Genomic DNA, 27,025 nt, shown 5'->3' on the forward strand with positions numbered 1-27,025 from the left:
GTACATATTGGTGACATCAGCCTCCTCTACACCGCACCTGTACATATTGGTGACATCAGGCTCCTCTACACCGCACCTGTACATATTGGTGACATCAGGCTCCTCTACACCGCACCTGTACATATTGGTGACATCAGCCTCCTCTACACCGCACCCGTACATATTGGTGACATCAGCCTCCTCTACACCGCACCTGTACATATTGGTGACATCAGCCTCCTCTACACCGCACCTGTACATATTGGTGACATCAGCCTCCTCTACACCGCACCTGTACATATTGGTGACATCAGGCTCCTGTACACCGCACCTGTACATATTGGTGACATCAGGCTTCTCTACACCGCACCTGTACATATTGGTGACATCAGACTCCTCTACACCGCACCTGTACATATTGGTGACATCAGGCTCCTCTACACCGCACCTGTACATATTGGTGACGTCAGGCTCCTCTACACCGCACCTGTACATATTGGTGACGTCAGGCTCCTCTACACCGCACCTGTACATATTGGTGACGTCAGGCTCCTCTACACCGCACCTGTACATATTGGTGACATCAGGCTCCTCTACACCGCACCTGTACATATTGGTGACGTCAGGCTCCTCTACACCGCACCTGTACATATTGGTGACATCAGGCTCCTCTACACCGCACCTGTACATATTGGTGACATCAGGCTCCTCTACACCGCACCTGTACATATTGGTGACATCAGCCTCCTCTACACCGCACCCGTACATATTGGTGACATCAGCCTCCTCTACACCGCACCTGTACATATTGGTGACATCAGCCTCCTCTACACCGCACCTGTACATATTGGTGACATCAGCCTCCTCTACACCGCACCTGTACATATTGGTGACATCAGGCTCCTGTACACCGCACCTGTACATATTGGTGACATCAGGCTTCTCTACACCGCACCTGTACATATTGGTGACATCAGACTCCTCTACACCGCACCTGTACATATTGGTGACATCAGGCTCCTCTACACCGCACCTGTACATATTGGTGACATCAGGCTCCTCTACACCGCACCTGTACATATTGGTGACATCAGGCTCCTCTACACCGCACCTGTACATATTGGTGACATCAGGCTCCTCTACACCGCACCTGTACATATTGGTGACATCAGCCTCCTCTACACCGCACCCGTACATATTGGTGACATCAGCCTCCTCTACACCGCACCCGTACATATTGGTGACATCAGCCTCCTCTACACCGCACCCGTACATATTGGTGACATCAGCCTCCTCTACACCGCACCCGTACATATTGGTGACATCAGGCTCCTCTACACCGCACCCGTACATATTGGTGACATCAGACTCCTCTACACCGCACCCGTACATATTGGTGACATCAGACTCCTCTACACCGCACCTGTACATATTGGTGACATCAGCCTCCTCTACACCGCACCCGTACATATTGGTGACATCAGGCTCCTCTACACCGCACCTGTACATATTGGTGACATCAGCCTCCTCTACACCGCACCTGTACATATTGGTGACATCAGCCTCCTCTACACCGCACCCGTACATATTGGTGACATCAGCCTCCTCTACACCGCACCCGTACATATTGGTGACATCAGGCTCCTCTACACCGCACCCGTACATATTGGTGACATCAGACTCCTCTACACCGCACCCGTACATATTGGTGACATCAGACTCCTCTACACCGCACCCGTACATATTGGTGACATCAGACTCCTCTACACCGCACCTGTACATATTGGTGACGTCAGGCTCCTCTACACCGCACCTGTACATATTGGTGACGTCAGGCTCCTCTACACCGCACCTGTACATATTGGTGACATCAGGCTCCTCTACACCGCACCTGTACATATTGGTGACATCAGGCTCCTCTACACCGCACCTGTACATATTGGTGACATCAGGCGCCTCTACACCGCACCCGTACATATTGGTAACATCAGCCTCCTCTACACCGCACCTGTACATATTGGTGACATCAGCCTCCTCTACACCGCACCTGTACATATTGGTAACATCAGGCTCCTCTACACCGCACCTGTACATATTGGTAACATCAGGCTCCTCTACACCGCACCTGTACATATTGGTGACATCAGGCTCCTCTACACCGCACCCGTACATATTGGTGACATCAGCCTCCTCTACACCGCACCTGTACATATTGGTGACATCAGGCTCCTGTACACCGCACCTGTACATATTGGTGACATCAGGCTCCTCTACACCGCACCTGTACATATTGGTGACGTCAGGCTCCTCTACACCGCACCTGTACATATTGGTGACGTCAGGCTCCTCTACACCGCACCTGTACATATTGGTGACGTCAGGCTCCTCTACACCGCACCTGTACATATTGGTGACATCAGACTCCTCTACACCGCACCTGTACATATTGGTGACGTCAGGCTCCTCTACACCGCACCTGTACATATTGGTGACGTCAGGCTCCTCTACACCGCACCTGTACATATTGGTGACATCAGGCTCCTCTACACCGCACCTGTACATATTGGTGACATCAGGCTCCTCTACACCGCACCTGTACATATTGGTGACATCAGGCGCCTCTACACCGCACCCGTACATATTGGTAACATCAGCCTCCTCTACACCGCACCTGTACATATTGGTGACATCAGCCTCCTCTACACCGCACCTGTACATATTGGTAACATCAGGCTCCTCTACACCGCACCTGTACATATTGGTAACATCAGGCTCCTCTACACCGCACCTGTACATATTGGTGACATCAGGCGCCTCTACACCGCACCTGTACATATTGGTGACATCAGGCGCCTCTACACCGCACCTGTACATATTCCGCATTCACTGCCCCCATTCACCTTACACCAAAAAACTGCACCAGATTTATCGCCGGAGACGCCCTCCATTGATTTCCTGAAAACTCCTGCTGGGCGATAAATCTCCGGCCGCTGCGATTTGCAGAGAAGAAGATGAAACATCGCACTTGTGCCTGAGAAAACCTCTTTCAATATTAAATTCCTTATCAAGAGGCGCAGGACAGGGGCAAATTTATGACCAGGGCAACTAATGGGAAATCGTTACCAGGGAGAGAAAGAGTCTGCAGAGAAAGCGGCTGGGCAGAGGAGAGGGTCACACACGGGAGAGAGGAGAGGGTCACACGTGGGAAAGAGGAGAGGGTCACACATGGGAGAGAGGAGAGGGTCACACGAGGGAGAGAGGAGAGGGTCACACATGGGAGAGCGGAGAGGGTCACACGCGGGAGAGAGGAGAGGGTCACACGAGGGAGAGAGGAGAGGGTCACACGTGGGATAGAGGAGAGGGTCACACGCGGGAGAGAGGAGAGGGTCACACGGGGGAGAGCGGAGAGGGTCACACGGGGGAGAGAGGAGAGGGTCACACGGGGGAGAGCGGAGAGGGTCACACGGGGGAGAGAGGAGAGGGTCACACGGGGGAGAGCGGAGAGGGTCACACGGGGGAGAGAGGAGAGGGTCACACGGGGGAGAGCGGAGAGGGTCACACGCGGGAGAGAGGAGAGGGTCACACGGGGGAGAGAGGAGAGGGTCACACGGGGGAGAGAGGAGAGGGTCACACGGGGGAGAGCGGAGAGGGCCACACGCGGGAGAGCGGAGAGGGTCACACGCGGGAGAGAGGAGAGGGTCACACGCGGGAGAGAGGAGAGGGTCACACGCAGGAGAGGGTCACACGTGGGGGGAGGGTCAGACATAGGAGAGAAAGAAGAGGGTCAAATGTGGCAGAGAGAAGTGGGTCAGACACAGCAGAAAGAGGAGCGGGTCAGCTGCAGCAAACCTCAGCTTTTCAGGTGCAATGGAGCAGAATTTGTCTGATGTAGCAGAGCTGGGATTGTCAGATATATTCATCCTTTGATAGAACTAGTATGGTGAGTTTCTTAGATGTTTTTTAGTGGCATAAATCGTCGCAGAGTCGCATTGGTTAGATGTGGCAGCGCTGGGTTTGTCACAAGTAGTAGAACTGAATTTGTCATATAAAGTGATGTTTAGCACGATGATCCTTTCTGATGTAGGGGACGGATGAAGTAGACAAATGTAGCAGAGCTGAGTGTCCTGCTGTCTCCCTCTCCTGTGCTTTACACTGCAGCTCTGATCCATCAGGACATGGCTTTGATCACTAGGTGAAGTTTAGCTGAATTGTTTGTTGGAGTTTTAAATCCACAACTTTCCGGATCGGAGGCTGACACTGCCGTGTCGTGCAAAGGAGCGATTTTATTTATCACTGACTAAATCTGCGTGTGAAAAACGGAATCTCAGCAGTTTCTTCTGTAAATCAGATGAGACTCGGCCATTCAAGGCTACAGGTGCATCAAAATAATAATCCGCAGAGCAACATCTGATAGTTGTGGATACATTGTAATTCTGCTGCGTAGGAAACTGGTTGTGTAAGGCTGCCGTCACACGCTCAGTATTTGGTCAGTATTTTACATCAGTATTTGTAGCCAAAACCAGGAGGGGAACAAATAGAGGAAAAGTATAATAGAAACATCTGCACCACTTCTGCATTTATCACCCACTCCTGGTTTTGGCCACAAATACTGATGTAAAATACTGATCGTGTGACACCGGCCTAAATGATTAATGGCTGCGGAGTAAATCCGGATTATACACAGATGACAAGTGAGGAAACAGTGGTCCCGACCTTCTGGGTGAAGCTGGCCGCGTCTTTCTGGGCTCCTGTGAACCTGCCCTTTGTGTGAGGCGTCACACGTCCGTGTTCCTCGTCTATGTATCGTGCTTTTCCTGCTGATCTGTGTTGTGGTGGTTTTCCCTCCGTCCTTCGCTTTCTCCGCGGCTGCGGCAGACACCTGCCGAGTAATGGATGTTGTAGGGCGCAGAATAATGAAAGTAAATGGCACAAGTCTCTGCGGCCATTACAAGGCTCAGCAGACACCGGGAGCGGAGCGTCTGCCTCCCCGCCGCGCAGGGCACGGGCTCCCCGCCGCGCAGGGCACGGCCTCCCCGCCGCGCAGGGCACGGGCTCCCCGCCGCGCAGGGCACGGCCTCCCCGCCGCGCAGGGCACGGCCTCCCCGCCGCGCAGGGCACGGCCTCCCCGCCGCTCAGGGCACGGCCTCCCCGCCGCTCAGGGCACGGGCTCCCCGCCGCGCAGGGCACGGCCTCCCCGCCTCGCAGGGCACGGCCTCCCCGCCGCGCAGGGCACGGCCTCCCCGCCGCTCAGGGCACGGGCTCCCCGCCGCGCAGGGCACGGCCTCCCCGCCGCGCAGGGCACGGTCTCCCCGCCCCGCAGGGCACGGCCTCCCCGCCGCTCAGGGCACGGGCTCCCCGCCGCGCAGGGCACGGCCTCCCCGCCTCGCAGGGCACGGCCTCCCCGCCGCGCAGGGCACGGGCTCCCCGCCCCGCAGGGCACGGTCTCCCCGCCGCGCAGGGCACGGTCTCCCCGCCGCGCAGGGCACGGGCTCCCCGCCCCGCAGGGCACGGGCTCCCCGCCCCGCAGGGCACGGTCTCCCCGCCGCGCAGGGCACGGTCTCCCCGCCGCGCAGGGCACGGTCTCCCCGCCGCGCAGGGCACGGGCTCCCCGCCCCGCAGGGCACGGTCTCCGCGCCGCGCAGGGCACGGTCTCCCCGCCGCGCAGGGCACGGTCTCCCCGCCTCGCAGGGCACGGTCTCCCCGCCGCGCAGGGCACGGTCTCCCCGCCGCGCAGGGCACGGTCTCCCCGCCGCGCAGGGCACGGTCTCCCCGCCCCGCAGGGCACGGTCTCCCCGTGGATCTGGAGGGGATGCTCGCATTATTGCAGCGCTGGGGACTGTTTGTCGGGTCTTCCATAAGAGAAGCCACGGAAAGAGCAGGTGTTCTGGGGTCGGCCGCCATCTCCGCGCCCTCCGGATCGGCTCCGTGCAAACATCGGTCAGCGTTGCATCCAGAAAAGTGGGAGCATTTGTTTTTCTCACTTGTCATCCGTGCACTATCCGTATTTTTTACCGCAGCAGCGAATAATCATTTACACGATGTCCATTTATAGTTTCCTATTTACAGAATTACAATGTATCCATAACATAGGATCGTGCAATATTGCGGCTCCGTACGGCATGTGATTTTTTTTTTTCTCGCACCCATAGCCTTGAATTGATGAGTTTTTCCCAATTTTTGGAGGAAAGTTGTGGTTGCTGCAATTTTTTCGCATTCAGATTTAGTCAGTGAAACAAATCCTTCATCGATTCTGCACGGCCTCATTGAATAACATTGGTCCGAGCGCAATCCAGTTTTTGGACTGAAAATATAGTTGTGTGCACGAGCCCTAAAAATGGGAGAAATGGCAGGCTGGTGGCATCAGATCCGCGCCTGTGTGCCCGCCGGATGTGGACTTAGGGGTGCGGGTGCGAGAGCTTCGACCAGACCCTCCGTCACATACGGAGACACCAGCATTAGAGATGGCAGGTGGGGAGCAGTTTACTCTTTTGTGCAGTTTTGCCCAATTCTCAAGCAAATTTTTACCTAGAAAACAACATAAAGAGTTCATCCTCCAGCTGGGGGAGGGGCAGGGTTACTTCCAGATGCCCATACGCCATGCAGTGGTCTGAGGCACAAGGTTTAACCAGGAATTTACATATTGCTTGGCATGCAGCTGTTAAAGGTATAGTACTCTGTGGTGTAAAAAGAGTCCCATGAGCCCTGATGCAAAATTTGGACCTGGTTCCCATCCTCCATGTTTGTCAGATTTATGGGCCTTTGTAACATTCTAGATCCTATAAAGACATACAGTATATGTTCACCCTCCATGTACTAATGTCCCCCATTTTGGCCCCTACCATAATGTCCTATCTCCTGCCCTGTCCTATAATAATGTCCCATGTCTTGGCTCTTTCCTGTATTAATGTCCCACATCTTGCCCCCTTCCTGTAATAATGTCCCATCTCCGGGCCCTGTCCTGTAATAATGTTCCACGTCTTGGCCCCTTCCTGTAATAATGTCCCATCTCCTGGCCCTGTCCTGTATTAATGTTCCACGTCTTGGCCCCTTCCTGTAATAATGTCCCATCTCCTGGCCCTGTCCTGTAATAATGTTCCACGTCTTGGCCCCTTCCTGTAATAATGTCCCATCTCCTGGCCCTGTCCCGTAATAATGTCCCACTTCTTCGCCCCTTTGTGTAATAATGTCCCACGTTTTGGCCCCTTCCTGTAATAATGTCCCATGTCTTGGCACCTTCCTATAATAATGTCCCATCTCCTGGCCCTGTCCCGTAATAATGTCCCACTTCTTCGCCCCTTTGTGTAATAATGTCCCACATTTTGGCACCTTCCTATAATAATGTCCCATGTCTTGACCCCTTCCTGTAAAAATGTCCCATGTCTTGGCCCCTTTCTGTAATAATGTCCTATGTCTTGGCACCTTTCTATAATAATGTCCCACGTCTTGGCCGCTTCCTGTAATAATGTCCCACGTCTTGGCCCATTCCTGTAATAATGTCCCCCATCCTGGACCCCCTCCTGGTACAATGTCCCCACACCCTTGATATATAGCGAAGTGTTGTCTTTAAACTCATTAGGTGCTGTCTGCTAAACAGGTCTTTAACCTGAACTGACCCAAAGACCATGAATGAACCCCAAAAATCATTACTTACTAGGAGACATGATGGAGTCCACAGGATATAAAAAAAACTGTTGCAAATCTGCAGCAAAACCTTCATTTGCAACATTTCTGGCACAATTCCGAGCAGCTTTTGCTCCTGTGCATTGAAGTGATGACGACATTTGCAGACATTGACAGGTTGCAGATTTTGGAATCCGCTCCTCGGATCAGTTTGTGCAGTAATTCTGCAGCGTGTGGATGACATTAATGTTCTGCTTGATGTTGTAATAATCCCAGGATTTTCTGTGCACAAAATTCAACTGGAAAATTTTGCAACATTTCTGTGCTGTTGGGATTGTGACAAAAGTAAAAGTGAGTTAAACTTGTTGCTTTTTATGCAGCAGATTTCAGTAACACAAAAGATGTATCATGTCATGGAAAATCCCAGTGAAAATTGTACTTCTCAGGCTACTTTCACACTAGCGTTTTTTTAAATCCGTCACAATGCGTCGTTTTGCAGAAAAAACGCATCCTGCAAAAGTGTTTGCAGGATGCGTTTTTTCCCCATACACTTCTATTGACGACGCATTTGCGACGGATTTGCACACTACGCATCCGTCTTGCGACGAATGCGTCGTGCTTTGGCGGACCGTCGGGAGAAAAAAACCCTACATGTAACGTTTTTTTCTCCCGACGGACCGCTTTTTCCGACCGCGCATGCGCGGCCGGAACTCCGCCCCCACCTCCCCGCACCTTACAATGGGGCAGCGGATGCGCCGGAAAAATGCATCCGCTGCACCCATTGTGCAATGCAGCAAACGCTAGCGTCGGAATCTCTCCCCGACGCATTGCGACGGGGAGATTCCGACGCTAGGGTGAAAGAAGCCTCAGGCACATTGTGTCCAGATTTTCTACAAGGGTTTTACATTTTTGCATTGGATCCGGTGTAATCTGGCAAATCTGCGTTAAAATCTGAATATAAAGCATGCAGATTTCACCACTGATTTCCTGCAAATCCGCCTTGGTGCCTTAAGGATTTGAGTTCTCCAGCAGTGGTGCACATAGAGCGGAGGGGGACCCATGCCATGTCGCAGGGCCCAATGTAATTAGCTGCACCCCAATATTGCATTGATTGATTGGAGGGTGTGTGGGCGGACTCTATGGTGCGCACCGTTCACATCCATGGTCTCGGGGCTCTGAGCACGTTGAGCATCTTGCAGACCCCTATCTGGACTCCTATCGATCCCCAGCGTGGAAGTCGTTACTGCAGCTCATTAAAGGTTATGAAGGGGATAATGGAGTAGTGGGAGAGTTCATCCCATCCCTATTCATTAGGAAAGTCCTCGCTCCAGTCCAAGGACTAAATCCTGAGCGTGACATATGGGAATGTGATTATCCAGCACGTTCCTATAAGGCTCCTGTCGCTATGGCAGGAAGGTCAGATGGAAATGGCGCTGCGGCTCGTCCTGAACGTGTCCGGAGGGGCGACAGTCACCAATGCAGAGCAGCCCATCCGCTCGGACCCTGGCCAGCCATGTGGATGCCGGTGATAATGTTGCCGCTGTTATGGCTCTTGGCGATATCCTCGTTAATTGTACTGAAAGTGCAGCGCCGCGATCAAAGGATCGACTCGTAATTACACACTGATTCGTACGTTTCTGATTAAAACATGAGTATTTTATCTACGTCCTCCAGGGAGAAGAAATCACCAGGCAGGAGTCGTGGAATAAAGGAAAGATTAACCTTTAGGATACAACTTTCTGATATTTGGTTGGGTCTCAAGATCTCTGCTTGCTGCCAATGAACAAGAAAACCGATCGAATCCGATTGGTTGGCACTAATGTAAAGTCTCCAGTCCTGACACCATATCCATAAGCGATAATTGATATATCCTATATCAAATGCGATCGGTTGGCACTAATGTAAAGTCTCCAGTCCTGGCACCATATCCATAAGCGATAATTGATATATCCTATATCAAATCCAATCGGTTGGCACTAATGTAAAGTCTCCAGTCCTGGCACCATATCCATAAGCGATAATTGATATATCCTATATCAAATCCAATCGGTTGGCACTAATGTAAAGTCTCCGCTCCTGGCACCATATCCATAAGCGATAATTGATATATCCTATATCAAATCCAATCGGTTGGCACTAATGTAAAGTCTCCAGTCCTGGCACCATATCCATAAGCGATAATTGATATATCCTATATCAAATCCAATCGGTTGGCACTAATGTAAAGTCTCCGCTCCTGGCACCATATCCATAAGCGATAATTGATATATCCTATATCAAATGCGATCGGTTGGCACTAATGTAAAGTCTCCAGTCCTGGCACCATATCCATAAGCGATAATTGATATATCCTATATCAAATCCGATTGGTTGGCACTAATGTAAAGTCTCCGCTCCTGGCACCATATCCATAAGCGATAATTGATATATCCTATATCAAATCCAATCGGTTGGCACTAATGTAAGGTCTCCAGTCCTGGCACCATATCCATAAGTGATAATTGATATATCCTATATCAAATCCAATCGGTTGGCACTAATGTAAAGTCTCCAGTCCTGGCACCATATCCATAAGTGATAATTGATATATCCTATATCAAATCCAATCGGTTGGCACTAATGTAAAGTCTCCAGTCCTGGCACCATATCCATAAGTGATAATTGATATATCCTATATCAAATCCAATCGGTTGGCACTAATGTAAAGTCTCCAGTCCTGGCACCATATCCATAAGCGATATAATTGATACATTCTGTATCGAATGTGATCGGTTGGCGCTAATGTAAAGTCTCCAGTCCTGGCACCATATCCATAAGCGATAATTGATACATCCTATATCGGATCCAATCGGTTGGCACTAATGTAAGGTCTCCAGTCCTGGCACCATATCCATAAGCGATAATTGATATTATCCTATATCAAATTTGATCGGTTGGCACTAATGTAAAGTCTCCAGTCCTGGCACCATATCCATAAGCGATATAATTGATACATTCTGTATCGAATGTGATCGGTTGGCGCTAATGTAAAGTCTCCAGTCCTGGCACCATATCCATAAGCGATAATTGATACATCCTATATCGGATCCAATCGGTTGGCACTAATGTAAGGTCTCCAGTCCTGGCACCATATCCATAAGCGATAATTGATATTATCCTATATCAAATTTGATCGGTTGGCACTAATGTAAAGTCTCCAGTCCTGGCACCATATCCATAAGCGATATAATTGATACATTCTGTATCGAATGCGATCGGTTGGCACTAATGTAAGGTTTCCGGTCCTGGCACCATATCCACAAGTGATATAATTGATACATTCTGTATTGGATCCGATCGGTTGGCACTAATGTAAAGTCTCCGGTCCTGGCACCATATCCATAAGCGATATAATTGATACATTCTGTATCGAATGCGATCGGTTGGCACTAATGTAAGGTTTCCGGTCCTGGCACCATATCCATAAGCGATATAATTGATACATTCTGTATCGAATGCGATCGGTTGGCACTAATGTAAGGTTTCCGGTCCTGGCACCATATCCATAAGCGATATAATTGATACATTCTGTATCGAATGCGATCGGTTGGCACTAATGTAAGGTTTCCGGTCCTGGCACCATATCCATAAGCGATATAATTGATACATTCTGTATCGAATGCGATCGGTTGGCACTAATGTAAGGTCTCCGGTCCCGGCACCATATCCACAAGTGATATAATTGATACATTCTGTATCGAATGCGATCGGTTGGCACTAATGTAAGGTCTCCGGTCCCGGCACCATATCCACAAGTGATATAATTGATACATTCTGTATCGAATGCGATCGGTTGGCACTAATGTAAGGTCTCCGGTCCCGGCACCATATCCACAAGTGATATAATTGATACATTCTGTATCGAATGCGATCGGTTGGCACTAATGTAAGGTCTCCGGTCCCGGCACCATATCCACAAGTGATATAATTGATACATTCTATATTGGATCCGATCGGTTGACGCTAATGTAAGGTCTCCGGTCCCGGCACCATATCCACAAGTGATATAATTGATACATTCTGTATCGAATGCGATCGGTTGGCACTAATGTAAGGTCTCCGGTCCCGGCACCATATCCACAAGTGATATAATTGATACATTCTGTATCGAATGCGATCGGTTGGCACTAATGTAAGGTCTCCGGTCCCGGCACCATATCCACAAGTGATATAATTGATACATTCTGTATCGAATGCGATCGGTTGGCACTAATGTAAGGTCTCCGGTCCCGGCACCATATCCACAAGTGATATAATTGATACATTCTGTATCGAATGCGATCGGTTGGCACTAATGTAAGGTCTCCGGTCCCGGCACCATATCCACAAGTGATATAATTGATACATTCTGTATCGAATGCGATCGGTTGGCACTAATGTAAGGTCTCCGGTCCCGGCACCATATCCACAAGTGATATAATTGATACATTCTGTATCGAATGCGATCGGTTGGCACTAATGTAAGGTCTCCGGTCCCGGCACCATATCCACAAGTGATATAATTGATACATTCTGTATCGAATGCGATCGGTTGGCACTAATGTAAGGTCTCCGGTCCCGGCACCATATCCACAAGTGATATAATTGATACATTCTGTATTGGATCCGATCGGTTGACGCTAATGTAAAGTCTCCTGGCACCATATCCATAAGCGATAATTGATACAAATGATACCAGCTCTCCGTGTGATTGGCGCCGTCTCATCTAAAGTCTCCTTCTGCCTTTTTATGTCTCGTTCTATGTCATCCTGGGCCTCTTTGTTCCCTCCTCTTCATTCATTGCACCTTTCTTGGCCACAGTTGTTCTTTTTGGCAGGAAAATTAATTAAAAATCCGAGTCTTTATGGTCTAAACAATACGCACCTGCTTCTATCCCTTTTCCAAAGCATCCAGCGCTTCCTACCGCAGCATCGCCGTGTCACTCGGCGCCATTTCCACGGGCTCCATTGTGCATCCCCCGCTGCGCCTGACACCCTTTCATATGATGGCACGGACAGACTGAAGGGTCTCCAGGTCCATCCGGTGCACATAAAACTTCTTTATCGGAAGTATTTCATTCCTGGCAGAAGGTTGGAGTTGGGCGCCAATTATATCCCTGACAACGCGGATTTTTGTATGATGCTTCCGAGTGCGAATCCGTCTCCTAATCTCTTCTTTCCACACGGCTTATCGGGCGGCTTGCATTTCATTAGCTATTTTGCAGCCAGAGGTGAAAGAAGAGTTGCAAATCTTTGTGCCGCTGCCGGAATAAAGCAATCTGGGCATATTGTAACGAGGCGACTGAAAGAAGTCTCTATAATTACAGCCCTGTGTAGCCGCTATCTGCGAACGCAGAATGTTCGGGTAAATGAGTTATCGGGAGGCTGTCACTCCTCTTGAAGTTCACACGACTAGTCAAGCTCTGAAATCCAATGATGCAGACGGGCTAAGCCACACGGCATGGTGGAGGAGACGGGCAGGGGACCGCAGATTAAGAGGAAGGATGGCGGCAGGAGGCACAGATAGGAGGAGCGGCGTAGAGAACAAAAAGTGCCGCTCACCTGCGCTGTCTGAGGGGTGCACGCCGGAGAGTAGAGGCTGGGGGAAAAAAGTTTGGGGCAAGTTTTGAAAAGTTTGAAAATAAGGCAATCGGTCGTGTAATGAGAGATACTTGATGCTTCATTCCTTATCATTTTCAAGACCTTGCTGTCAATGGAAGGGATCATTCTGTGAGAAAACGTAAAGGGCGTCTGTCCTCCCAAACTGAACGTATACACTAGGCGCATACGTTCTATAAAATCTGCACCATTAGTGCTCTGCTAGCTGCCTACACATCTGCAGAAACTGACGTTTAATCAGACATGCTAATTAGGTGCTTGGTGCACCCTGGGTGTGGCCAAGAGGCTCGGTGCACCGTTCCGCCTTCCTCACTGGTGACTGGCAGCTCTGGAGTGCCCGGGCTTCTCTGCAGACAGTGTTCACTGCAGGCAAGTCCGTGCTGTCACTCACCAGTCATGGAAAACCAGTGGGCAGAACAGTGCACCAAGCCTCTTAGCCACGCCCAGGATGCACAGTACACCCTAATTAGCATATTATATTAGATTTTGGTTTCTGCAGAATGTAAGAAGGATTGCACAAACAGAAAATCTGCAAATTCTGGTACCTGCTATATTTGCGCCATATTTTCCAACGTTTTCCGGTGTTCGGCCACTCTAAAGAGCTTTTCTTTGAAAAGTGGGTGGAGCTTAGTGGAAGGGGCGGGGCCTTTCACTTCCCAACAATTATACCATAATTTACACCAGAAATAAAAAATATTCTTCAAATATTCAGGATTTATTATATGTGTCCAGATAAAAAGCAAACTGTGAGAGAGGACCGTGACCCCCAGAGATGGGACAACTCAATGTGGCCAATATGGGTGTCGCCTCCATTTCTCCACCTGTTGCCTTTTAGAAACTAACTAAATTCCGCATTCTATGTTTTCCCCCATCCTGATTGGTTCCAGAGTTAATGCATGAGATGGAAGCCCCGCCCATTAGGAGCAGTCAGAATTTGGCACTATGGGGACGGGTTTTTGGAACCATGAAAACGGCACTAAGTTCTCATTTCTTTTCCTATGGAGGCTGATTATCCCCGGGGGTCAGTAATTTGTGCATGGAGCTGCCCTTTAACAGAATGATTTGCTGCTTTGTCTTTTCTTAATTCTTTCTCCCCTTTTTTCTTGCAGATTGAGGACATGCAATGGTCCAAAGCAATGCACGAAATCCCATCTTCTGTCTGCAGCCTGCCGTGCAAAATGGGGGAGAGGAAGAAGACGGCCAAAGGCATGCCGTGCTGCTGGCAATGCGACCTGTGTGATGGCTACAGATACCTGCTGGACGAGGTCACCTGCTACCGCTGCGACTTCAACATGCGCCCCAATCGTAACCGCACCGGCTGTGACCCCATCCCCATCGTCAAGCTGGAGTGGCACTCGCCTTGGGCCGTGATCCCCGTCTTTCTGGCAATGCTTGGCATCATCGCCACCATCTTTGTCATGGCGACCTTCATACGCTACAATGACACCCCCATCGTCCGAGCCTCCGGGCGGGAGCTCAGCTACGTCCTCCTGACCGGGATCTTCCTCTGTTACATCATCACCTTTCTTATGATCGCCAAACCCGACCTGGCCGTCTGCTCCTTCCGCCGCATTTTCTTAGGATTGGGCATGTGCATCAGTTACGCCGCTCTGCTAACCAAAACCAACCGGATTTACCGCATCTTCGAGCAAGGTAAGAAGTCGGTGACGGCCCCGCGGCTGATCAGCCCCACCTCGCAGTTGGCCATCACCTCAAGTTTGATATCCGTCCAACTTCTGGGAGTTTTTATCTGGTTTGGCGTCAACCCTCCGAACATTATCATTGACTACGGTCCGGAGACGGTGGATCCGGAGCAGAGACGCGGCGTCCTGAAATGCGACATTACGGATCTACAAATCATTTGTTCCTTGGGATACAGCATCCTCCTCATGGTGACTTGTACCGTCTACGCCATCAAGACCCGGGGCGTACCGGAGAATTTCAACGAGGCGAAGCCCATAGGTTTTACAATGTACACAACCTGCATAGTATGGTTGGCTTTCATTCCAATATTTTTTGGAACGTCGCAGTCGGCAGAAAAAGTAAGTGCGCTTTCTTCTAACTTTATTGCATTTTTACTATTTGCAACCTTTTTTGTTTCTAGTTCTAGTGCATTGTGAAAATCAACTTTTAAAATAGTTTTTACAAAAAAAATATTTACCGTTTTGAGTTTACATTTCCTATGCCAACTTATGCGTCTCCGTGGTAAGAAACTCTGTAATCCGACGCCTCCGTCATCGGTTCCTCATCCTCCTTTCCCATTTCTACAGATGAGGAGACATCAACATTTGGCTGCGGGATCAGACTACCGTTTGTTTGTTGTCTGTTACCATGGAGACACATAGCTCTGCATGGGATCTGTACTTAACTAAAAATCTCCTCTGGTATTTTTTTTTTTAAAGACTATTTGAAAAATCACCTTCTTTTTCATGTTTGATGTTCTTGGATAATAAATGGCTGTAAAATCATTCTTACCCTGTAACACGTTTGTCGGATATATTGTGTACATCTTTATATATTTGTGTTGTTCTGTATTTCTATGTGATAATGTGAGAGACATAAGTAGAAAGGAGCGCAATGATTGGTCACCGACTGGGGGATCAAGATTTCAGGTAAAATTCAGGAGTTTCCCTTTAATTGACTCCCATCAATTACCAAAATAAAATAACCACAACACAAATCAAAAACTAACATCTCCATTGTAGCATTTAAAGGTGAAATCAATGGCTCTCTGTCCTGGCACTCTACTCTGTCATGTAACTCTTTCCTAGCACTCTACTACGGCACTCTGTCCTGCCAGTCTATACTCTGTCCTGACACTCTACCATGGCACTTTGTCCTGATGGTCTATACTCTGTCCTGACACTCTACTATGGCACTCTGTCCTGATGGTCTATACTCTGTCCTGACACTCTACTATGGCACTCTGTCCTGATGGTCTATACTCTGTCCTGACACTCTACTATTGCACTCTGTCCTGATGGTCTATATTCTGTCCTGACACTCTACTATTGCACTCTGTCCTGATGGTCTATACTCTGTCCTGACACTCTACTATGGCACTCTGTCCTGATGGTCTATACTCTGTCCTGACACTCTACTATGGCACTCTGTCCTGATGGTCTATACTCTGTCCTGGCACTCTACTACGGCACTCTGTCCTGCCAGTCTATACTCTGTCCTGACACTCTACTATGGCACTCTGTCCTGCCAGTCTATACTCTGTCCTGACACTCTACTACGGCACTCTGTCCTGATGGTCTATACTCTGTCCTGACACTCTACTACTGCACTCTGTCCTGATGGTCTATATTCTGTACTGACACTCTACTATTGCACTCTGTCCTGATGGTCTATACTCTGTCCTGACACTCTACTATTGCACTCTGTCCTGATGGTCTATACTCTGTCCTGACACTCTACTATGGCACTCTGTCCTGATGGTCTATACTCTGTCCTGACACTCTACTATTGCACTCTGTCCTGATGGTCTATACTCTGTCCTGGCACTCTACTATGGCACTCTGTCCTGATGGTCTATATTCTGTCCTGACACTCTACCATGGCACTCTGTCCTGCCAGTCTATATTCTGTCCTGACACTCTACCATGGCACTTTGTCCTGATGGTCTATACTCTGTCCTGACACTCTACTATGGCACTCTGTCCTGATGGTCTATACTCTGTCCTGACACTCTACTATGGCACTCTGTCCTGATGGTCTATACTCTGTCCTGGCACTCTACTACGGCACTCTGTCCTGCCAGTCTATACTCTGTCCTGACACTCTACTATGGCACTCTGTCCTGCCGGTCTATACTCTGTCCTGACACTCTACTACGGCACTCTGTCCTGATGGTCTATACTCTGTCCTGACACTCTACTATTGCACTCTGTCCTGATGGTCTATATTCTGTACTGACACTCTACTATTGCACTCTGTCCTGATGGTCTATACTCTGTCCTGACACTCTACTATGGCACTCTGTCCTGATGGTCTATACTCTGTCCTGACACTCTACTATTGCACTCTGTCCTGATGGTCTATACTCTGTCCTGGCACTCTACTATGGCACTCTGTCCTGATGGTCTATATTCTGTCCTGACACTCTACCATGGCACTCTGTCCTGCCAGTCTATATTCTGTCCTGACACTCTACTACGGCACTCTGTCCTGATGGTCTATACTCTGTCCTGACACTCTACTATGGCACTCTGTCCTGATGGTCTATATTCTGTCCTGACACTCTACTATTGCACTCTGTCCTGATGGTCTATATTCTGTCCTGACACTCTACTACGGCACTCTGTCCTGATGGTCTATACTCTGTCCTGGCACTCTACTATGGCACTCTGTCCTGATGGTCTATACTCTGTCCTGACACTCTACTATTGCACTCTGTCCTGATGGTCTATACTCTGTCCTGACACTCTACTATTGCACTCTGTCCTGATGGTCTATACTCTGTCCTGACACTCTACTATGGCACTCTGTCCTGATGGTCTATACTCTGTCCTGACACTCTACTATGGCACTCTGTCCTGATGGTCTATACTCTGTCCTGACACTCTACTATTGCACTCTGTCCTGATGGTCTATATTCTGTCCTGACACTCTACTATTGCACTCTGTCCTGATGGTCTATACTCTGTCCTGACACTCTACTATTGCACTCTGTCCTGATGGTCTATATTCTGTACTGACACTCTACTATTGCACTCTGTCCTGATGCTCTATACTCTGTCCTGACACTCTACTATTGCACTCTGTCCTGATGGTCTATATTCTGTACTGACACTCTACTATGGCACTCTGTCCTGCCAGTCTATACTCTGTCCTGGCACTCTACTATGGCACTCTGTCCTGATGGTCTATACTCTGTCCTGGCACTCTACTATGGCACTCTGTCCTGATGGTCTATACTCTGTCCTGACACTCTACTATGGCACTCTGTCCTGCCAGTCTATACTCTGTCCTGGCACTCTACTATGGCACTCTGTCCTGATGGTCTATACTCTGTCCTGGCACTCTACTATGGCACTCTGTCCTGATGGTCTATACTCTGTCCTGATGGTCTATACTCTGTCCTCACACTCTACTATGGCACTCTGTTCTGCCAGTCTATACTCTGTCCTGACTCCTACCATGGCACTCTGTCCTGCCAGTCTATACTCTGTCCTGACTCCTACGATGGCACTCTGTCCTGCCAGTCTATACTCTGTCCTGACACTCTACTATGGCACTCTGTCCTGCCGGTCTATACTCTGTCCTGACTCCTACCATGGCACTCTGTCCTGCCGGTCTGTACTCTGTCCTAACACTCTACTATGGCACTCTGTCCTGCCGGTCTATACTCTGTCCTGACACTCTACTATGGCACTCTGTCCTGCCGGTCTATACTCTGTCCTGACACTCTACTATGGCACTCTGTCCTGATGGTCTATACTCTGTCCTGGCACTCTACTATGGCACTCTGTCCTGCCAGTCTATACTCTGTCCTGGCACTCTACTATGGCACTCTGTCCTGATGGTCTATACTCTGTCCTGATGGTCTATACTCTGTCCTCACACTTTACTATGGCACTCTGTTCTGCCAGTCTATACTCTGTCCTGACTCCTACCATGGCACTCTGTCCTGCCAGTCTATACTCTGTCCTGACTCCTACGATGGCACTCTGTCCTGCCAGTCTATACTCTGTCCTGACACTCTACTATGGCACTCTGTCCTGCCGGTCTATACTCTGTCCTGACTCCTACCATGGCACTCTGTCCTGCCGGTCTATACTCTGTTCTGACTCCTACCATGGCACTCTGTCCTGCCGGTCTATACTCTGTCCTGACACTCTACTATGGCACTCTGTCCTGCCGGTCTATACTCTGTCCTGACTCCTACCATGGCACTCTGTCCTGCCGGTCTGTACTCTGTCCTAACACTCTACTATGGCACTCTGTCCTGCCGGTCTATACTCTGTCCTGACACTCTACTATGGCACTCTGTCCTAATGGTCTATACTCTGCCCTGACACTCTACTATGGCACTCTGTCCTGCCAGTCTATACTCTGTCCTGACACTCTACTATGGCACTCTGTCCTAATGGTCTATACTCTGTCCTGACACTCTACTATGGCACTCTGTCCTGATGGTCTATACTCTCTCCTGACTCCTACTTTGGCACTCTGTCCTGCCAGTCTATACTCTGTCCTGACACTCTACTATGGCACTCTGTCCTGCCAGTCTATACTCTGTCCTGGCACTCTACTATGGCACTCTGTCCTGATGGTCTATACTCTGTCCTGACACTCTACTATGGCACTCTGTCCTGCCTGTCTATACTCTGTCCTGGCACTCTACTATGGCACTCTGTCCTGATGGTCTATATTCTGTACTGACACTCTACTATTGCACTCTGTCCTGATGGTCTATACTCTGTCCTGACACTCTACTATTGCACTCTGTCCTGATGGTCTATACTCTGTCCTGACACTCTACTACGGCACTCTGTCCTGATGGTCTATATTCTGTCCTGACACTCTACTACGGCACTCTGTCCTGCCAGTCTATACTCTGTCCTGACACTCTACTACGGCACTCTGTCCTGATGGTCTATACTCTGTCCTGGCACTCTACTACGGCACTCTGTCCTGCCAGTCTATACTCTGTCCTGACACTCTACTACGGCACTCTGTCCTGATGGTCTATACTCTGTCCTGGCACTCTACTATGGCACTCTGTCCTGATGGTCTATACTCTGTCCTGACACTCTACTATTGCACTCTGTCCTGATGGTCTATACTCTGTCCTGACTCTCTACTATTGCACTCTGTCCTGATGGTCTATACTCTGTCCTGACACTCTACTATGGCACTCTGTCCTGATGGTCTATATTCTGTCCTGACACTCTACTATTGCACTCTGTCCTGATGGTCTATATTCTGTCCTGACACTCTACTATGGCACTCTGTCCTGCCAGTCTATACTCTGTCCTGACACTCTACTATGGCACTCTGTCCTGCCAGTCTATACTCTGTCCTGGCACTCTACTATGGCACTCTGTCCTGATGGTCTATACTCTGTCCTGGCACTCTACTATGGCACTCTGTCCTGATGGTCTATACTCTGTCCTGACACTCTACTATGGCACTCTGTCCTGCCTGTCTATACTCTGTCCTGACACTCTACTATGGCACTCTGTCCTGCCAGTCTATACTCTGTCCTGGCACTCTACTATGGCACTCTGTCCTGATGGTCTATACTCTGTCCTGGCACTCTACTATGGCACTCTGTCCTGATGGTCTATACTCTGTCCTGATGGTCTATACTCTGTCCTCACACTCTACTATGGCACTCTGTTCTGCCAGTCTATACTCTGTCCTGACTCCTACCATGGCACTCTGTCCTGCCAGTCTATACTCTGTCCTGACTCCTACGATGGCACTCTGTCCTGCCAGTCTATACTCTGTCCTGACACTCTACTATGGCACTCTGTCCTGCCGGTCTATACTCTGTCCTGACTCCTACCATGGCACTCTGTCCTGCCGGTCTGTACTCTGTCCTAACACTCTACTATGGCACTCTGTCCTGCCGGTCTATACTCTGTCCTGACACTCTACTATGGCACTCTGTCCTGCCGGTCTATACTCTGTCCTGACACTCTACTATGGCACTCTGTCCTGATGGTCTATATTCTGTACTGACACTCTACTATTGCACTCTGTCCTGATGGTCTATACTCTGTCCTGACACTCTACTATTGCACTCTGTCCTGATGGTCTATACTCTGTCCTGACACTCTACTACGGCACTCTGTCCTGATGGTCTATATTCTGTCCTGACACTCTACTACGGCACTCTGTCCTGCCAGTCTATACTCTGTCCTGACACTCTACTACGGCACTCTGTCCTGATGGTCTATACTCTGTCCTGGCACTCTACTACGGCACTCTGTCCTGCCAGTCTATACTCTGTCCTGACACTCTACTACGGCACTCTGTCCTGATGGTCTATACTCTGTCCTGGCACTCTACTATGGCACTCTGTCCTGATGGTCTATACTCTGTCCTGACACTCTACTATTGCACTCTGTCCTGATGGTCTATACTCTGTCCTGACTCTCTACTATTGCGCTCTGTCCTGATGGTCTATACTCTGTCCTGACACTCTACTATGGCACTCTGTCCTGATGGTCTATATTCTGTCCTGACACTCTACTATTGCACTCTGTCCTGATGGTCTATATTCTGTCCTGACACTCTACTATGGCACTCTGTCCTGCCAGTCTATACTCTGTCCTGACACTCTACTATGGCACTCTGTCCTGCCAGTCTATACTCTGTCCTGGCACTCTACTATGGCACTCTGTCCTGATGGTCTATACTCTGTCCTGGCACTCTACTATGGCACTCTGTCCTGATGGTCTATACTCTGTCCTGACACTCTACTATGGCACTCTGTCCTGCCAGTCTATACTCTGTCCTGGCACTCTACTATGGCACTCTGTCCTGATGGTCTATACTCTGTCCTGGCACTCTACTATGGCACTCTGTCCTGATGGTCTATACTCTGTCCTGATGGTCTATACTCTGTCCTCACACTCTACTATGGCACTCTGTTCTGCCAGTCTATACTCTGTCCTGACTCCTACCATGGCACTCTGTCCTGCCAGTCTATACTCTGTCCTGACTCCTACGATGGCACTCTGTCCTGCCAGTCTATACTCTGTCCTGACACTCTACTATGGCACTCTGTCCTGCCGGTCTATACTCTGTCCTGACTCCTACCATGGCACTCTGTCCTGCCGGTCTGTACTCTGTCCTAACACTCTACTATGGCACTCTGTCCTGCCGGTCTATACTCTGTCCTGACACTCTACTATGGCACTCTGTCCTGCCGGTCTATACTCTGTCCTGACACTCTACTATGGCACTCTGTCCTGATGGTCTATACTCTGTCCTGGCACTCTACTATGGCACTCTGTCCTGCCAGTCTATACTCTGTCCTGGCACTCTACTATGGCACTCTGTCCTGATGGTCTATACTCTGTCCTGATGGTCTATACTCTGTCCTCACACTTTACTATGGCACTCTGTTCTGCCAGTCTATACTCTGTCCTGACTCCTACCATGGCACTCTGTCCTGCCAGTCTATACTCTGTCCTGACTCCTACGATGGCACTCTGTCCTGCCAGTCTATACTCTGTCCTGACACTCTACTATGGCACTCTGTCCTGCCGGTCTATACTCTGTCCTGACTCCTACCATGGCACTCTGTCCTGCCGGTCTATACTCTGTTCTGACTCCTACCATGGCACTCTGTCCTGCCGGTCTATACTCTGTCCTGACACTCTACTATGGCACTCTGTCCTGCCGGTCTATACTCTGTCCTGACTCCTACCATGGCACTCTGTCCTGCCGGTCTGTACTCTGTCCTAACACTCTACTATGGCACTCTGTCCTGCCGGTCTATACTCTGTCCTGACACTCTACTATGGCACTCTGTCCTAATGGTCTATACTCTGCCCTGACACTCTACTATGGCACTCTGTCCTGCCAGTCTATACTCTGTCCTGACACTCTACTATGGCACTCTGTCCTAATGGTCTATACTCTGTCCTGACACTCTACTATGGCACTCTGTCCTGATGGTCTATACTCTCTCCTGACTCCTACTTTGGCACTCTGTCCTGCCAGTCTATACTCTGTCCTGACACTCTACTATGGCACTCTGTCCTGCCAGTCTATACTCTGTCCTGGCACTCTACTATGGCACTCTGTCCTGATGGTCTATACTCTGTCCTGACACTCTACTATGGCACTCTGTCCTGCCTGTCTATACTCTGTCCTGGCACTCTACTATGGCACTCTGTCCTGATGGTCTATATTCTGTACTGACACTCTACTATTGCACTCTGTCCTGATGGTCTATACTCTGTCCTGACACTCTACTATTGCACTCTGTCCTGATGGTCTATACTCTGTCCTGACACTCTACTACGGCACTCTGTCCTGATGGTCTATATTCTGTCCTGACACTCTACTACGGCACTCTGTCCTGCCAGTCTATACTCTGTCCTGACACTCTACTACGGCACTCTGTCCTGATGGTCTATACTCTGTCCTGGCACTCTACTACGGCACTCTGTCCTGCCAGTCTATACTCTGTCCTGACACTCTACTACGGCACTCTGTCCTGATGGTCTATACTCTGTCCTGGCACTCTACTATGGCACTCTGTCCTGATGGTCTATACTCTGTCCTGACACTCTACTATTGCACTCTGTCCTGATGGTCTATACTCTGTCCTGACTCTCTACTATTGCACTCTGTCCTGATGGTCTATACTCTGTCCTGACACTCTACTATGGCACTCTGTCCTGATGGTCTATATTCTGTCCTGACACTCTACTATTGCACTCTGTCCTGATGGTCTATATTCTGTCCTGACACTCTACTATGGCACTCTGTCCTGCCAGTCTATACTCTGTCCTGACACTCTACTATGGCACTCTGTCCTGCCAGTCTATACTCTGTCCTGGCACTCTACTATGGCACTCTGTCCTGATGGTCTATACTCTGTCCTGGCACTCTACTATGGCACTCTGTCCTGATGGTCTATACTCTGTCCTGACTCCTACCATGGCACTCTGTCCTGCCGGTCTGTACTCTGTCCTAACACTCTACTATGGCACTCTGTCCTGCCGGTCTATACTCTGTCCTGACACTCTACTATGGCACTCTGTCCTAATGGTCTATACTCTGCCCTGACACTCTACTATGGCACTCTGTCCTGCCAGTCTATACTCTGTCCTGACACTCTACTATGGCACTCTGTCCTAATGGTCTATACTCTGTCCTGACACTCTACTATGGCACTCTGTCCTGATGGTCTATACTCTCTCCTGACTCCTACTTTGGCACTCTGTCCTGCCAGTCTATACTCTGTCCTGACACTCTACTATGGCACTCTGTCCTGCCAGTCTATACTCTGTCCTGGCACTCTACTATGGCACTCTGTCCTGATGGTCTATACTCTGTCCTGACACTCTACTATGGCACTCTGTCCTGCCTGTCTATACTCTGTCCTGGCACTCTACTATGGCACTCTGTCCTGATGGTCTATATTCTGTACTGACACTCTACTATTGCACTCTGTCCTGATGGTCTATACTCTGTCCTGACACTCTACTATTGCACTCTGTCCTGATGGTCTATACTCTGTCCTGACACTCTACTACGGCACTCTGTCCTGATGGTCTATATTCTGTCCTGACACTCTACTACGGCACTCTGTCCTGCCAGTCTATACTCTGTCCTGACACTCTACTACGGCACTCTGTCCTGATGGTCTATACTCTGTCCTGGCACTCTACTACGGCACTCTGTCCTGCCAGTCTATACTCTGTCCTGACACTCTACTACGGCACTCTGTCCTGATGGTCTATACTCTGTCCTGGCACTCTACTATGGCACTCTGTCCTGATGGTCTATACTCTGTCCTGACACTCTACTATTGCACTCTGTCCTGATGGTCTATACTCTGTCCTGACTCTCTACTATTGCACTCTGTCCTGATGGTCTATACTCTGTCCTGACACTCTACTATGGCACTCTGTCCTGATGGTCTATATTCTGTCCTGACACTCTACTATTGCACTCTGTCCTGATGGTCTATATTCTGTCCTGACACTCTACTATGGCACTCTGTCCTGCCAGTCTATACTCTGTCCTGACACTCTACTATGGCACTCTGTCCTGCCAGTCTATACTCTGTCCTGGCACTCTACTATGGCACTCTGTCCTGATGGTCTATACTCTGTCCTGGCACTCTACTATGGCACTCTGTCCTGATGGTCTATACTCTGTCCTGACACTCTACTATGGCACTCTGTCCTGCCTGTCTATACTCTGTCCTGACACTCTACTATGGCACTCTGTCCTGCCAGTCTATACTCTGTCCTGGCACTCTACTATGGCACTCTGTCCTGATGGTCTATACTCTGTCCTGGCACTCTACTATGGCACTCTGTCCTGATGGTCTATACTCTGTCCTGATGGTCTATACTCTGTCCTCACACTCTACTATGGCACTCTGTTCTGCCAGTCTATACTCTGTCCTGACTCCTACCATGGCACTCTGTCCTGCCAGTCTATACTCTGTCCTGACTCCTACGATGGCACTCTGTCCTGCCAGTCTATACTCTGTCCTGACACTCTACTATGGCACTCTGTCCTGCCGGTCTATACTCTGTCCTGACTCCTACCATGGCACTCTGTCCTGCCGGTCTGTACTCTGTCCTAACACTCTACTATGGCACTCTGTCCTGCCGGTCTATACTCTGTCCTGACACTCTACTATGGCACTCTGTCCTGCCGGTCTATACTCTGTCCTGACACTCTACTATGGCACTCTGTCCTGATGGTCTATACTCTGTCCTGGCACTCTACTATGGCACTCTGTCCTGCCAGTCTATACTCTGTCCTGGCACTCTACTATGGCACTCTGTCCTGATGGTCTATACTCTGTCCTGATGGTCTATACTCTGTCCTCACACTTTACTATGGCACTCTGTTCTGCCAGTCTATACTCTGTCCTGACTCCTACCATGGCACTCTGTCCTGCCAGTCTATACTCTGTCCTGACTCCTACGATGGCACTCTGTCCTGCCAGTCTATACTCTGTCCTGACACTCTACTATGGCACTCTGTCCTGCCGGTCTATACTCTGTCCTGACTCCTACCATGGCACTCTGTCCTGCCGGTCTATACTCTGTTCTGACTCCTACCATGGCACTCTGTCCTGCCGGTCTATACTCTGTCCTGACACTCTACTATGGCACTCTGTCCTGCCGGTCTATACTCTGTCCTGACTCCTACCATGGCACTCTGTCCTGCCGGTCTGTACTCTGTCCTAACACTCTACTATGGCACTCTGTCCTGCCGGTCTATACTCTGTCCTGACACTCTACTATGGCACTCTGTCCTAATGGTCTATACTCTGCCCTGACACTCTACTATGGCACTCTGTCCTGCCAGTCTATACTCTGTCCTGACACTCTACTATGGCACTCTGTCCTAATGGTCTATACTCTGTCCTGACACTCTACTATGGCACTCTGTCCTGATGGTCTATACTCTCTCCTGACTCCTACTTTGGCACTCTGTCCTGCCAGTCTATACTCTGTCCTGACACTCTACTATGGCACTCTGTCCTGCCAGTCTATACTCTGTCCTGGCACTCTACTATGGCACTCTGTCCTGATGGTCTATACTCTGTCCTTGCACTCTACTATGGCACTCTGTCCTGATGGTCTATACTCTGTCCTGACACTCTCTTCTGACATGATATCCTAGTACTCTGCTCTCTGTCCTGGCACTCTAGCACGGCACTCTGTCCTATTATGGCACTATTATTTTTACACCCTGTCTTGACACTATCATGGCGCTCTATCCTGGCACTGTATTGTGTGCTCTGTTTCAAGTGTTCATCTACTTTTTGCACTCAATTCTGGCACTTTTGTCCTGGCTCTCTATGGTGACACTCTAAAGACGGACTCTGTCCTTGCACTCTAACCTGTCACGCTGTTGCATGCTTTATTTTGATCTTTTTGGTCTCGAGCACTCTGTCCTAACCTCCTATCCTGGCGCTCTTATTGCACTTTATTTTTGCACTGTATCTTGGCACTTTTATTTTGATTACAGGTTTTTAAATTGGAAAAAAAAAACTTTCCAAAAAAGATATATGTATAACATTTTTTGTTGGAATTTTTTTTTTCCAATTTAACAATCTGTATTCA

The 27,025-nt window shown here is 49.3% G+C and overlaps 1 protein-coding gene across 3 annotated transcripts in view; it reads left to right on the plus strand.

Annotated features, from left to right (window-relative positions):
- Positions 1-27,025, plus strand: part of GRM7 (glutamate metabotropic receptor 7) — a 478,587-nt gene that overhangs the window by 348,090 nt on the left and 103,472 nt on the right. For all 3 annotated transcript variants that reach the window (XM_069736194.1, XM_069736195.1, XM_069736193.1), the window contains one exon: positions 14,345-15,277. In XM_069736194.1, the coding sequence (XP_069592295.1) occupies positions 14,345-15,277 (933 nt within the window). The remainder of the gene's footprint in view (positions 1-14,344; positions 15,278-27,025) is intronic.

This window comes from Ranitomeya imitator, chromosome 8 (genome assembly GCF_032444005.1).
Source record: "Ranitomeya imitator isolate aRanImi1 chromosome 8, aRanImi1.pri, whole genome shotgun sequence".
Taxonomy (NCBI): Eukaryota; Metazoa; Chordata; class Amphibia; order Anura; family Dendrobatidae; genus Ranitomeya; species Ranitomeya imitator.